This window comes from Alligator mississippiensis, chromosome 1, assembly GCF_030867095.1.
Source record: "Alligator mississippiensis isolate rAllMis1 chromosome 1, rAllMis1, whole genome shotgun sequence".
Classification (NCBI taxonomy): domain Eukaryota; kingdom Metazoa; phylum Chordata; order Crocodylia; family Alligatoridae; genus Alligator; species Alligator mississippiensis.
Window position 1 is genome coordinate 246,030,764 of NC_081824.1, and position 13,830 is coordinate 246,044,593.

At 47.5% G+C, this 13,830-nt stretch overlaps 1 protein-coding gene across 3 annotated transcripts in view; it reads left to right on the forward strand.

Annotated features, from left to right (window-relative positions):
- The first annotated feature begins 334 nt into the window (after nucleotides 1–334).
- TTF2 (transcription termination factor 2) overlaps nucleotides 335–13,830 on the forward strand; it is a 35,419-nt gene continuing 21,923 nt past the window's right edge. For all 3 annotated transcript variants that reach the window (XM_006268521.4, XM_019476456.2, XM_059720447.1), the window contains exons 1-7: nucleotides 335–441; nucleotides 881–992; nucleotides 3,206–3,292; nucleotides 4,362–4,428; nucleotides 5,165–6,184; nucleotides 7,207–7,333; nucleotides 8,303–8,503. In XM_006268521.4, coding sequence (XP_006268583.3) covers nucleotides 414–441; nucleotides 881–992; nucleotides 3,206–3,292; nucleotides 4,362–4,428; nucleotides 5,165–6,184; nucleotides 7,207–7,333; nucleotides 8,303–8,503 — 1,642 coding nt within the window. In that variant the 5' untranslated portion in view covers nucleotides 335–413. The remainder of the gene's footprint in view (nucleotides 442–880; nucleotides 993–3,205; nucleotides 3,293–4,361; nucleotides 4,429–5,164; nucleotides 6,185–7,206; nucleotides 7,334–8,302; nucleotides 8,504–13,830) is intronic.

The following is a 13,830-nucleotide window of genomic DNA, read 5'->3' on the forward strand; positions in this document are numbered from 1 at the left end:
GAGCTGATCCAGCCTTTCCAGCTATTCCGTTTGCAAGGTCAGCCGGGCACTGCAGCCCCCACTGCAGCCCTGCAAAGCCAAGGCCCTGGTTGCAAGCCTCAGCGCTTGCCGCGCTCCCTGCAAAGCACGGGGCTTTCCCGGCCCGCCTGCAAGCGCACCGCCCCGAGGCACAGAACGAACCGAGAGCCGGGCCGGAGGGGGCGGGGCCTCACCCACTTGGCCCCACCTCTTCCCCGCCGTTCCAATTCGGAGGCGGGCGGCCAAGCGGGAGAGGGGGTCGCAGCGATTGGCTGCCCGCCTCCCGGGGCGTGGCTAGCACTCGGGATTGGCCTATTCCAAGCGCGGGAGGGGCGGGGCTTAGGCAAGCCGGGTCTTCCGGGAAATGTGCCGGCATTTGGTTTTGGCCGGGGGCTATGGAGGTTGTGCGGTGCGTTGGGCACGGTGAGGAGACGGGCGTTCCATTGGACGGGGGGGGGGGGGGGAACGTTGGGGAGACTGGCGTTCGATGGGGCGGGGCGGGAGGAACGTTGGGGAGATGGGGGTTCGATGGGGCGGGGCGGGGTGGGGTGGGGTGGGAGGAACGTTGGGGAGACGGGCGTTCGATGGGGCAGGGCGGGACGGGACGGGCGTTCGATGGGGCGGGGCGGGACGGGACGGGCGTTCGATGGGGCGGGGCGGGACGGGACGAGCGTTGGGGAGCCGGGAGTTCGATGGGGCGGGGCGGGAGGAACGTTGGGGAGATGGGCGTTCGATGGGGCGGGAGGAGCGTTGGGGAGCCAGGAGTTCGATGGGGCGGGGCTCCCCTGGAGCTGGGTGTGGGGTCTGCTGGGATGTGCAGGGGGCCGTGCCTGATCTCACATGGCCCCTTTGCCCCCCCCAGGCTCCCTATGCTTCCTGAAAACAGGCGTCCGGGATGGGCCGAGCAGAGGGAAAAGCTTCTATGTGTGCGGGGTCCAGGACCGGCCGCCCTGCGCGTTCGTCGCCCCCACAGAGTAGGTGCCCAGTAAGAGCTGGAACAGGGTGCGGTGGCTAGGGGAACGCAGCTGCTGCGCCAGTAGAGACCAGCCTGGTGTACAGGTGCCAAGGGTATGTTTTGTGTGGGGCCTTGCAACAAGCAATACGGGGATAGGTCTGGCAGGGAGCAGAAAGTGGAGCAGCAGGTGGGGTGGGGAGCAGGAAGCAGTGCAGCAGGTCAGACAGGGAGCGCAGGGTAGGGAGCAGAATGCAGAGCAGCAAAAAGGACAGCAGAGCACAGAGCAGCAGCTCAGGCAGGGAGCACTGGGCAGGGATCAGAAAGCAGTGCGGCAGGGATCAGAAAGCAGTGCAGCAGGTCTGCAGGGGGCAGGACACGGGTCAGCAGGGGAAGGGGATTGGCACTCGGGGAGAGGGCAGGGCTTGCCTTGTGGCACTCCTGCCAAATGGTTGGTCATAAGAACATAAAAAGTGCTTTACTGGGTCAGAACCAGTGGTTCATCTAGCCCAGCCCCAATGGTCCCTCTAATGTCCTTCAGTGGCAGGAACGGATGCCATCCCAGGAAAGCATCAAACTGAATATAGAATGATCTGTCCCCTATTCCAGTGGTTCTCAACCTTTTTCCTACCGGGACCCATTTGCAAAGGTTCATGGCCTGCTCCGACCCACACCCCTACCCTGGCCCTGCGGGTGTGTGACCCACAGTTCCCTGCCTCCCTCCCGGCCATGCTAGTGTTCCTTACTGCCAACCCACAGCTCCTGCCCCACCCCCAAGGCCTGTCAGAGAGGCCCCCAGTTGCCTCCATCCTGCTCAGGCCAGAGTGCAGTCACTATGGTGGCTCCAGTTCATGCAGGCAGCAGCGGAGCAGGTCCAGCCCTGGCACAGGCTGGAGGGAGGAGGAAGGGATTACTATAGCAGGCTCCACCCTGGGCTGGGGCTGCCGCACTGTCAAGCAGCACCTCCCTGCTGCCCTACCCCTGAGAGCACCCAGCCTGGCTTCACAGCTCTCCCCTGCCCCCTTCCCCTGCTGGAAGGGGGCAGGCACCTTCCCATCGCCACTCTGCCTTGCTTCAGTCTCAGCGCTTTCCTGGCATCAGTGTTGCTCAACCTGTGACTCGTGGCCCTCTGAAATCTTGCAGTCCGCTTTTGGGTTGTGACCCATGGGTTGAGAAACAATGCCCTATTCAAAACCCTCCCTGGCCTCCACCATTTATTGGTTTAGAGATGTCAGAGGAAATGCCTTCGACCGTTCTGTTCAGCAGCCATTAATAGATCTATCATCCATGAATTTTCCAGTCCCTTTTGGAACCTGGCTATGCCATCTTCTCCTGCTACCTCCTGTGGCAATGCATTCCCCAAGTTAACTATGCTCTCAGTGGTCCCTGCTCATGGAAGCGCAGAAAGCATGAAAACGTATCAGCTATAAGAAGGGAATCAAATATTCCCCTTTGATAAATGTCTGCAAGTCTCTTATTAATTAATACTTGCACTGTAGTCACACTAAGAAGCTTTGGTTACAGTCCAGGATCCTATTGTGCAAGACACTGTACAAATGCAGGGAAAACAGTAATCCATGTCCTAAAGAGTTTCAAATCTAAGTACAAAACAGGTGACAGCAAGCAGACAGGGAGACAGTACTAGGTATCATGATGGGCAATCGTCTCCTCACAGCAGCAAACTCCACTGTTTAGTAGGCACATTGCTCTAAAGGCTATTTGGTAGGGAAAAATTCATCCCGTGTCCCCAGTTTGCCAGCTGATGTCTTTATTCCTCATACATACTTTTATTATGGACTACAACATTTTAACTAAGGTTTTTCAACTGAGGTGTAGGTTGTCTTGGAGTTTGCTTACATATTAGCTAATAAGATCAGTATTGAACTTCTCAAAATTAAAACTCACCAGAAATTCACTTTAGGCTTACCCACTCCATTAATGATCGCACAACCATGCAAAAAAAACCTGGTACCTCTGTATGCAAGAAAGCCCAATGCTTTCTTTATATAAATGGCACCTCCTGCCCTATGTGCTGGAAAGAAGAGGGGAAGGGGATTAGCGCTTTAAATTTAAGGGGATTTGATGCTATGCTGAGAGCCATCACAATGTGTATGAGACCTGTGAAGTAGCCTTCAAGGTCTCTAAGCATTTTACTTTGGGTGTTTGTTCCTGTTATTTGCTCAGCTAAAATCTTTTATCGCTCTTTTTTTTTTTAACCCCTTCCTCTACCTTCAGGCTTCCTCCTTCCCACTGCTTGATCCATGAGAAGTATGTGGTGGAGCTGCAAGTTCTTATTCAGCAGCAAGACAGAGAAGAATACAGGTTTGTCCAAAGGCTGAAGGTTCACTGTCATTTCCACTAACTTTAAAGCTGGGGTAACTTCCTGTGACACCATGGAAATTGTTATTAAAGTATATTGTTGGCTCACTTCTGAGGGTTTGCACTGTGATTTAAAATAAGATATGTCCTAAGAACTTAGCTTTGAAATAAGTGGAATGAGAGGGGCCTCCTTTTGTCGAAATCAGTGCATCAAACTATGAATGTGAATACAGTATAACCTCATAAATCCGGATATAAAAAATCTGGCACTTTTAAAAAATACACTACATCGGGGAGTAGTGGCGGCCGATCCTGGAGTACTGCAGGGAGAAGCTTGCATGCGGCAGCTGCTGTTGCCATCCACCACCCTGCACCTCTGCTCCACGTGTGGCCACTGTTCCAGGACCGGCTGCTACTAACCGGCCACTGCTCCGGTTTCAAAAATCCAGAAGCTCTAACCTACCTAGGATGGATGTCAGGCATTTCTGGTTTTGAGAATAATTTCACTTTGAGGGGAAAGGAAACATTTATTTGAGTTGAGGGGGAAAGGGAGGCAGTTTTTTAAGACAGATGTTTTTAAGACAACTGTTTTGCAGATGCCCAGTATTTTGGAATGTAGGACTCAATGCTAGATATATGGATAATTAGCCAGAAAATGCAATTGCAGTTCTGGGATAAATCACTCGGGCATGATTGTTCATCACTTGCATATATTGTTAATTGTTTTGAGCTTTAGTAAAACACAAGAGGTTCCTGAGATGTGGCTTGCCTTTAAGAGCTTTGAATATTATGTGTCAGTGCACCTTCAGTTTTCATTTCAAGACAAGGGAGAGGTGATAAGCAGAAGGACTGAATCTCTATCCAGAGCTTTCTACAGTCTTAATATTCTCTGAAGTGGCCAGTTACTAAACGTGATCATTATTGAATAGCAAAAGCTTTTAGATGTAATGTGTAGTTTACAAGACTGACTCCCTGACATTTCCCATGCCCATTGATTTGCTGTGGGAGACCACCTAATATGAATGTTAGGATCAACTCTCATAGCTCTTGTTTTTGTTTCACTCTCCACTAGACTGTTTTATCGATGTCTTAAGAGTAAGAAGGATGGAAAGAGGTGGTGTGGAAGCATCCCCTGGCAGGTATGAATGGGTCATTTATATCTGCTCATGAGAGCATGAGATTGTTTGGTTGTCCACTCTGTAACTAATGCTTCCTTCAAGAGTTTCTAGGGTCTGGTGTTCAGTGCTCAGTATTTCGGGTGCAATCTTTCATGTTGGGACCTGTCTTACAGGCTTGGGCAAAACCAGTTCTATTATATCATGGCATTGGGGATATTTCAGATTAGGAGAGGCTTGGATTGAATCCCCATTTCTCATCCCAGAAACTAGGTGCTGTTGAGACCTAACCTAATCAGCAGGGATCCTGGTTTTCTCTGATTTAAAGAAAATCCCCAATTTTTGGATTTAAAAAAGTAACCCAAAATCCACATTTTTTTCTGAGATCAAAATGAAACACCACTAATATATTTTTATATATTAGTTATTTATATATTTTAATGGTGTTTCATTTTTATCCCAGCAAAATGTGGATTTTGGGTTACTTTTTTTAATCAAAAAATTGGGGGAGAGAGAGGGGGTTATCAGAGAAAACCAGGATCACTGCTAATGAGTCCCTGGGGAGGGATAGATGGGGTAGGAAAATTTCAGTGACTTCTACAATCAAAGGCACACAAGTGCTTGACTTAATTGGAGTTGTAGGAACGATGGCATTCATTGAGCCTGAGATTTTGTTTGAGTGGATTGGGGTAAAGTAAGGGGGGTGGACAGGATGTCAGATGCTTATTCTAAAATTAATTCTTATATTGATATCTTGCAGAATCCAAAAACTTCCCAGTTGCCCACTGATTTGGGATGCCATCATGCACCAGCTCTACTCTGTAATCCCAATGGTCCACGAAATCCATTCAAAGTTCTGAACAAGAATTGTGAAGTGTCTTCTTGGAAACAAATAAATGAAGATACCACAGAAAAAAATACAGCAGGAGGAGGAAAACAGAAGGCAGAAAAAGCGCAAGCATTAGATGCAAAGGAAAAGTTGACATCAGAATCTGTGAAAGGGAGAGAGCTGTCAGCAGGAATGAAGATTACGAAGAAACAATCTGGAGAGAAGAAGACAGAAGCTGGGGAGGAAGCCTGTTCCCAAACTAAATCAAGTCAGCCTGAGACTCAGAAAGAGGGAAACCTTTCTTGTGATGGACAGAAACATGGTACCTGCAAAGAGCCTGCAAAGTTTTCTAAGCATGCGGAGAAGGCGGCAAGTGCAACACTAGTGGAGGATGTCTTGTCTGGAGAAGGTAATAGAAAGCCTTTGTCTTCATGCCCTAAGAGTCAAAAGGCAGACGCTGCCCTTCTGAGAGAGGAACAGCTCCGAAAGGAATGCTCCATAGCCCATGAGGACAAATGGATAAAAGTTGAGGGACATGCTGGTGAGGAGATCTGTGAGAAGAACCTGACAGCTAGGCAGAGCGTGATTTCACAGAAGACTTCAACCACATCAGAGCCATCAACATCAGTATTCATGCCACCTGGAGGTCCTCCGGCACAGGCAGCACCACCAAAGTCAGGAATAGTGCCCAGGGTGGAGAAACGTAGTAGTGGACACTCTGGCACCAATGAAGATGAAGTTGTATTTGTTTCTCCCACGCTGGGGGAAAGCCAGGCTGATAGACCAAAGCTAGATGTGCAACAGGGGGGCATTCCTGCAAAAACATCAGGGAGAAGTGAGCAAAATATTCTCTCCAATTTCCCAGGACTTGAAATATCTTTGCCAAAGGGAGAAGCATTGGACTTCAAAGACCTTCACAGCCACCTTCAAATCCAGCTGAAACAGAAGAAGGTCATTATTACTGTTGCATAACTTAATTTGGATCTTCCTGTGCTTGAGCCAGCTGTATGCTTCAGCTCTTTTGGGCAGCAGAATCAAAATGCTGTTAGAGTTTAGCTATTTGAAGTGCTCAGAGAATGGTAACCACTTCAGGGTTTTGAAAATCTAGGCCAGGCACCAGTCAGTCAGGTCTACATTAACTTGAAACTTTGTGAAAGAGCTTCTTTGAAGTAATCTGTTGCCTGGTTTAGGGGTACCTAGTCTATACTCATCTGAGACTGTTAGCAGCTTGCTTAGAACCCATGGGCTGCATCTAAATTCCAGCCAACCTCATATTTAAAAAGAAAAAAAACCCAACATGGTACCACTCTAGAAAACAACTCTTTTTTTTTTAAAGACATCCTGGAAAATATTTGCAACTGACCTTAAAATTCCCTCTGGGATATAGAAAGTGAGATGAATCCTTTCAGATTTGTTGATTAATCATCAGGACTAAGGTCCTTGACCTTGTAGTTTCATAGTAGGTAGGGTCAGAAGGGACCTGAGCAGATCATCAAGTCCGACCCCCTGCCATGGGCAGGAAAGAATGCTGGGGTCACCTCGACAGTGCATTTGTTTTGTCACATACAGATCAGAATAGTACTTTGATAATTCTGATATGTAGTCTGGCATAATGGCAAAACCTTAAAGAATGTAGTCTGGACCCTGATTACTGAGCTGCAAGGAGCTTCAGGATTCCTTGGTTGCTTTTTTTCCACTATCTTTCAGAGCTTCTGACTCTGTCCTTCTCACCCTAAGGTGTAGTCATAGTTAACTTATTTTTGGTAAGGAGTGTCCAATGATTTATAAGTGTTCCACAGACTCCAGTGTGCTTAAGCTGTTTTTGGAAATCCTGATTTAGGTTAAAATGCAAACTCTTAGCCTGTAAGCCATGTGTTTTCACCCTCTGAGCTTTTGACTGCTGTGTGTCAAGAGTCTCCTGTTGGACCTCATAGTGAGCACAAAATGCATGGATTCTGGGTTTTGTTTTTCAGAGCACTTTGGCAGCAGTGAATGTTCAGGCCCTGCCAGATAAAGGTGAACGGTTACTAAAGCAAGTGCAGGATTTGGAAGCTGCACTCAGTACTCTCAATCTCTCGTCAGCAGAAAGGGAAGTGGAAGGTACGTGGTTTGGTCAGAATCTCACAAAAAGTCTGTCTAAATTCCATGTTAATAAAAAATGTATTAATTTATACCTGACAAGACTCCTTGGGTGAATTTGATATCTTTCATTAGACCAACCCAAATGGTTGGAGAATAGTTATTAAGCAAGCTTTTGGGTTCAAAAACCCTTCGTCAGGCTAAAGAAGCTTCAGCAGTTGGTGTGTGCTCTTCCCTCCCCTGTTTGCATTTAGAATAAGGCCTTCCACTAAAAAAATATTGTGGTTAGAGCCCAGAACTTGACAGGGCTTCTATTTTAGCTCTGCCACTAACTTTGCTGGGTGCCTGGGTCAGTCGCATGAACTGTCAGTGTCTGAAAACTGATCAGTATTACATGGTCCAACTTTCTTTGTCTCTCAAATTAAAATCTTGCCCGGTATAGAAGGTATTTTACATTTATTTTAACTGCTATGTTCAATGCACTGTCTTGAGCAGATATGTCTTAAATTTTCTTGCAATCCTTAATAGGATTCCTCAATCAGATTAAATTTAATGCCTAAAATAGATATGGATGTCTAGTTAATGTCATCGGCATATGCTGTCACCCCCTCCAGGCCTGCCTCATTCAAAAGTGATTAATATATTTTAACTAATGTTGATGAATAGAACTGAGTGGACAGCTTCAGAAACTGAATTTCTCCAGCTCAGAGGCAGTAGCAGGGGAAATTTCCTCTACTTATCTCTAAGCAGTGAGTAGAGAAGGAAGGAAAAAGGTAGTTGAGACTCACGGACTCGTTTGTTCATAGACAATGTGTTAAAACTGTTGGGCTATTCTGTACCACGGACAAATCCTCTGGGGAAAGAACTGAGATTCACTAACATGTCCCTCCTAAGCTATTGAATGAAAATGTTTGGTGCCTTCTCTGTTGGGCTGTACCAGAGCTGACCATTATCAGTCCTCTGACCTTCACTGTTTTTCTTCCCAACCAGAGAACACCAGGGACAGCAAAAACCATGATGAACCGCTATCCAACACATCCAGCAGCCCAGGCACTGAACCAACAAATATTATGCAGCTGAAAAAACAGCAGCCATTTCAAGATCCTTTTGCTGCCTCTTCTCTGGGGTTGCATTGTCATGGCCCAGTTCCCTCCCTGGGGTCCAGCAAATACTATGGTCATGTTTATGGAGGTAAAGTTGTACAAGAAAAAGTAACTAGAATTTGCAAATGGAACAAAAATACTTTGAACTCTGTGGGTGAATGAGAATTTCCAGTTACTTTCCTCTGTCGTCACTTTGTGCAAGGTGTCTTGTGGAGAAATTTCTGGAAGAAGAAAGGTCTGGTATATCAGAGACTTGGAAGCTTTGCTCAGTGATAGGTTTTATTAGCAGCTTTGCAGATATTAATCTAAAAAAAACCCCAACAGTTCAGATCCTAGCACGTAATTCTCAGTCTTGACTTAAGCGTAGAGCTCTCTTAGTGAATGTATGACATAACGCCAGGGAGTGGCGTTGATCTTGGGGTTTGCCATGTCCATGCATAGATATTTTCCTGAATTAGTTTTAAAACTATCATGTTTGCTATCTATTTACAGCTAATGTTAAGTTAATGTGCAATTTAATTATTTATTATTGTTGTCCATATGTGCCACAGTTTAGGCTTTGTTTAGTTAGGTGTTAAACAGTGCCCTCTCTCCCCCTTCCCCCCCACCCCTCCACTAGGGGAAGCAATTGGTTCCCTGAGAAGTGTATCCAGAACCAGGATATATATTAACTAACTAGGAATGAGAAGAATTCCAGAAACCTAAATAATAAGATGGGTGAACTAGAATGCCTGGTATTAAATGGTGACTTTGACATAGTAGACATCTTGGAGACTTGGCAAAAAGTTGGTTATAATTGCTGGAATGATTCTGTTTTAACAGGTTACAAACTATTTAGGAATGATAGGGCAGGATGTGCAGGTGGAGTAGTGTAACTGCATGTTAAGGATAGTATAAATAGTAACAGCATAAAAATCTTGAAAGGAAATCTTTCATTCATCTTGAAATGAAAGGAAAACTGGCATAGAATCTCTGAGTAGAAATCCTGTACTTGAATAAAAAGAATATAGTACATGGATTGTATTACCAACCACCTGGTTAGGAAGGTGAAAGTGATTTATAAAATGCTCAGGGGGATTAGAGAAGCTGCTAAAATGGGACAAGCAATAACAATGAGAGACTTCAAGTATCTCCATGTAGACTGGTTAAACACCTCATCTGGGTGTGATATAGAAATAACATTTCTAGATGTGATAAGTGACTGCTTTTACAACAACTCATATTGGAACCCGCAAAAGGAGAAGCATTTCTAGATCTAATCCTGAGTAGCACACAGGACCTGGTTCAAGAGGTATCTGTTGGTGAACCACTTTGTTATAGCAGCCATAACATTCCAGTGGGAGGGAGTAAGTCAGATAAGTCCACCATGCCAAAATACAACTTCAAGAAGGAAAACTGCACAAAAATGAAGTAGTTAGAAAGAAGGTTGAAGGAGCAGTCAAAACTAAGAAACTTACAGGCAGCTTAGACTCTATTTAAAAATAAAAATTTAGAAGCTCAGCAAAAGTGTATACCACAAGTCAAAAAGAGTGCCCGGTGGGCTAATAAAACCCCTGCATGGTTTAATAGCAGTGTTAAGGAGGCCATTCAAGGTAGTAAGGCATCCTTCAAAAAATGGAAGGCTTGCCCAAATGAGGAAAACAGGAAAGCTTTAAAATTCTGGCAGGTCAACTGTAAAAGCAAACTCAGGCAAACCAAAAAAGAATTTAAGAAATGTCTAGCAAGAGATGCTAACATTAATATAAGTTGGGTTTTTTTTCCAAATACAGAAGCTGGAAGCCAGCTAGAACATTGGTGGGACCATTAGGTGACCAGGGTGTATAAAAGATGTATTCAGGGATGATAAGACCATAGTTGAGAAACTAAATTAATTCTTTGCATCAGTGTTTACCACAGAACACTGGGAAAATTCCCGTGCCAGATCATTTCTTTCTAGTAGATAGGTCTGAAGACTTGGACTGCACTGATATGACAATAAAGGAAGTTTTAAAACAAACTAGATACTTATAAGTCAGCAGGGCCAGGTGGCATTTACCTCAAAGTTCTGAAGGAGCTTACAATTGAAATTGCAGAACTGCCAGTAATACTGTGTAACCTATTGTTAAAAACAGCCTCTGTGCCAGTGAATATAATTCCCATCTTCACAAAAGGCTCCAGAGGTGATCTTGCGAACTACAGACCAGTGACTCTCTTATCCATCCCTGGCAAGTTGGTAGAATCTATAATAAAGAATAAAATCAGCAGTCATGTGGACAGATATGGTCCGCTGGGGAAGAACCAACATAGTTTTTGTAAAGGGAAGTTCTGCATTCTTTGAGGGTGTTAACAAGCACCTGGAGAAGTGGGATCTAGTTGACAGTAATACATATTTGGACTTTCAAAAAGCTTTTGACAAGTTTCTTCACCAGAGACTAAAAAAACTGCATTGCAACAGGATCGGAGGGGAGTTGTTTCTTGGACTGAGATCTGGTTAAAAGATAGGAAGCAAAGCATGGGACTAAATGGTCACTTTTCAAGATGGAGGGCAGTCAAACATGGGGGCCAGCAGGGCTCTGTGCTAGGCCCTATTTTGTTCAATATTTTCATCAATGATCTGGAAATGGGGGTGCACAGTGAAATCTCCATGCACGTGGCCCCAGGCAGCTCGAGAGCAGTGGGGCTGCGCAGAGAAGCTGCTCGCCGGTGCAAGCTCTACACTACCCTAGCAACGTGCCTCCTGCGCTTGGGGCTGCTTTGAGGGATGCAACCCTGTGCCACTGCTCTCGCTGCAGCGCTGCGCGCAGGAGGCACTTTGCCAGGGCAGCAGGGAACTCCCAGCAGGGAGCAGCTTCTCTTCGTGGCCCCAGTGTGCCGTGCCACACCGGGTCATGCCAGCCAGGCTGCAGAGCCTCCAGGGGAAGGCAGCAGGGTGGGAGCCTGCACCCACAGCCTGTGCTTGCCTTGTGCACAGAGCTGAGGGGCATGAGTCCTGCCACCCCCCTTGGGAGTGCGTGCCGCAGTGGGGAGCCAGCCCCACCTCCTGGACAAGCTGCCTGGGGCCCCGTCCCACTCCCTCCTGGTGCCCTGCAGCTATGTGTTGCAGCCCCAAGCCTTACCCCCCCCACACCTCCCCCCCACCCTGCCTGACTAGGCAGCAGCCCCCTGTCTCACTACCCTCCTGCTCCCTCCCAGCTCCCTGCAGGTTGGAACTGTGCCAGCCTGCAGGGAGCTCATTGCAGAACTGGAAAATCCGCAGGTTTCTCTGATAAAACAAGAAATCCGTGTTTCATAGATTTCATAGACATTAGGGCTGGAAGGGACCTCGGAAGATCATCAAGTCCAGCCCCCCGCCCAAAGGGCGGGAAGTCAGCTGGGGTCATAGGATCCCAGCAAAATAAGCATCCAGTTTCATCTTGAAGGTGTTCAATGAAGGCGCTTGAACGACTTCTGGTGGCAGGCTGTTCCAGACCTTGGGGGCTCGGACAGTAAAGAAATTCTTCCTTGCGTCCAGCCTGAAACGATCTTGTAGTAGTTTGTGACCATTCGACCTCGTCATCCCTTGGGGCGCTCTGGTGAACAAACGTTCCCCCAGATACTGGTGGTCACCCCTGATAAACTTGTAGGTGGCCATCAGATCACCCCTGAGCCTGTGCTTTTCCAGGCTAAAGAGCCCCAGGGCTCTGAGCCTGTCATCGTAGGGTCTGTTTCCCTGACCTCTGATCATGCGCGTGGCTCTTCTCTGGACTCTCTCAAGCTTCTCCACATCCTTTTTGAATTGTGAAGCCCAAAACTGGACGCAGTACTCCAGCTGCAGCCTCACTAAGGCCGAGTACAGGGGGAGAATGACGTCCCGGGATTTGCTTGAGAAGCATCTATGGATGCAAGCCAGTGTTTTGGTCGCTTTACTAGCCGCAGCATCGCATTGCAGGCTCATGTTCATCTTGTGGTCAATGATGACCCCCAAGTCTCTTTCTTCCATAGTGCTAGCCAACAAAGCACTGCCGAGCCTATAAGGATGCTGCAGGTTTTTTTTCCCAAGGTGGAGAACCTTGCATTTATCGGCATTGAACACCATCAGATTCTCATCCGCCCACTTGCTGAGCCTGTCCAGGTCAGCCTGGATCACCCACCTGTCTTCTGGTGTGGATGCTTTGCCCCAAAGTTTGGTGTCATCTGCGAACTTGGCCAGTCCACTTCTGACTCCAGTGTCCACATCATTAATGAAGATGTTGAACAGTATGGGTCCAAGGACAGAGCCCTGGGGGACCCCACTGGTCACCGGACACCACGATGAGTGACTTCCATCAATTACTACCCTCTGGGTCTGACCCCGGGGCCAATTTTCCAGCCAGTGGATCGTGGAGGACCCAAGGCAACAATTGGCCAGTTTCTCCAAGAGACGATCATGGGACACCAGATCGAAGGCTTTTTTGAAGTCAAGATATATGACATCAATCTCTTCTCCCTTGTCCAGGTGATAGGTCACCCGGTCGTAGAAGGAAATGAGATTGGTCAAGCAAGACCTACCGACAACAAACCCGTGCTGGCTATCCCTTAAGATGTTGGCGTCGGCCAGTCCATTAAGGATGGCCTCTTTAATAAACTTTTCTAAGATCTTCCCCAGGATAGAAGTCAGGCTGATGGGCCTATAGTTAGCCGGATCCACTTGCCTCCCTTTCTTGAAGATAGGCACCACATTGGCCTTCTTCCAGTCTTCGGGCACTAAACCAGAGCGCCAAGAGTTTTCAAAGATCCGCGCTAGAGGCTGGGCTATGATGCTCGCCAGCTCCTTGAGTATCCTGGGGTGAAGATTGTCAGGGCCGGCTGACTTGAAGGTATCCAGCTTCTCAAGATGTTCCTTCACGAAGTCAGCATTAATGGAGGGCAGGGGATCACCCTCACCCGGACTTCCCGGCCCTGTAGCGGGCATGGGCGTCCCATGGGGCTGATGAAAGACCGACGCAAAGTACCTATTTAATAGGCTGGCTTTTTCCTGGGCATCAGTTGTCAGTTGCCCCATCTGGTTCAGCAGGGGTCCAACGTTGCCCCTGCTTTTCCTCTGGCTCCCCACATATCTGAAAAAGGACTTTTTATTGTCCTTGTTGCTCAAAGCTAGCTGGAGTTCAGTTGCAGCCTTGGCTTTCCTGGTCAGCTCCCTACAGGACCGGACCAGTGCAGAATAATCCTCCTTGGAGGTGACTCCCATCCTCCATCCTTTGTAGGCCTTTCTTTTTAGCCTCAGGAGGTCTGCTAGGTCCCTGGAGAGCCAGGGGGGCTGCTGTGCCCTCTTGCTGCCTTTCCTCCGAGATGGAATAGACTTAGTTTGTGCATTGAGGATGGCTCCCTTGAGGAGCAACCACTCTTGAACTCCCCTCTCCCTGTGGTCACGGTCCCTTAGGGCCTCACTGACAAGCCTCCTGAGCTTGTCAAAGTCGG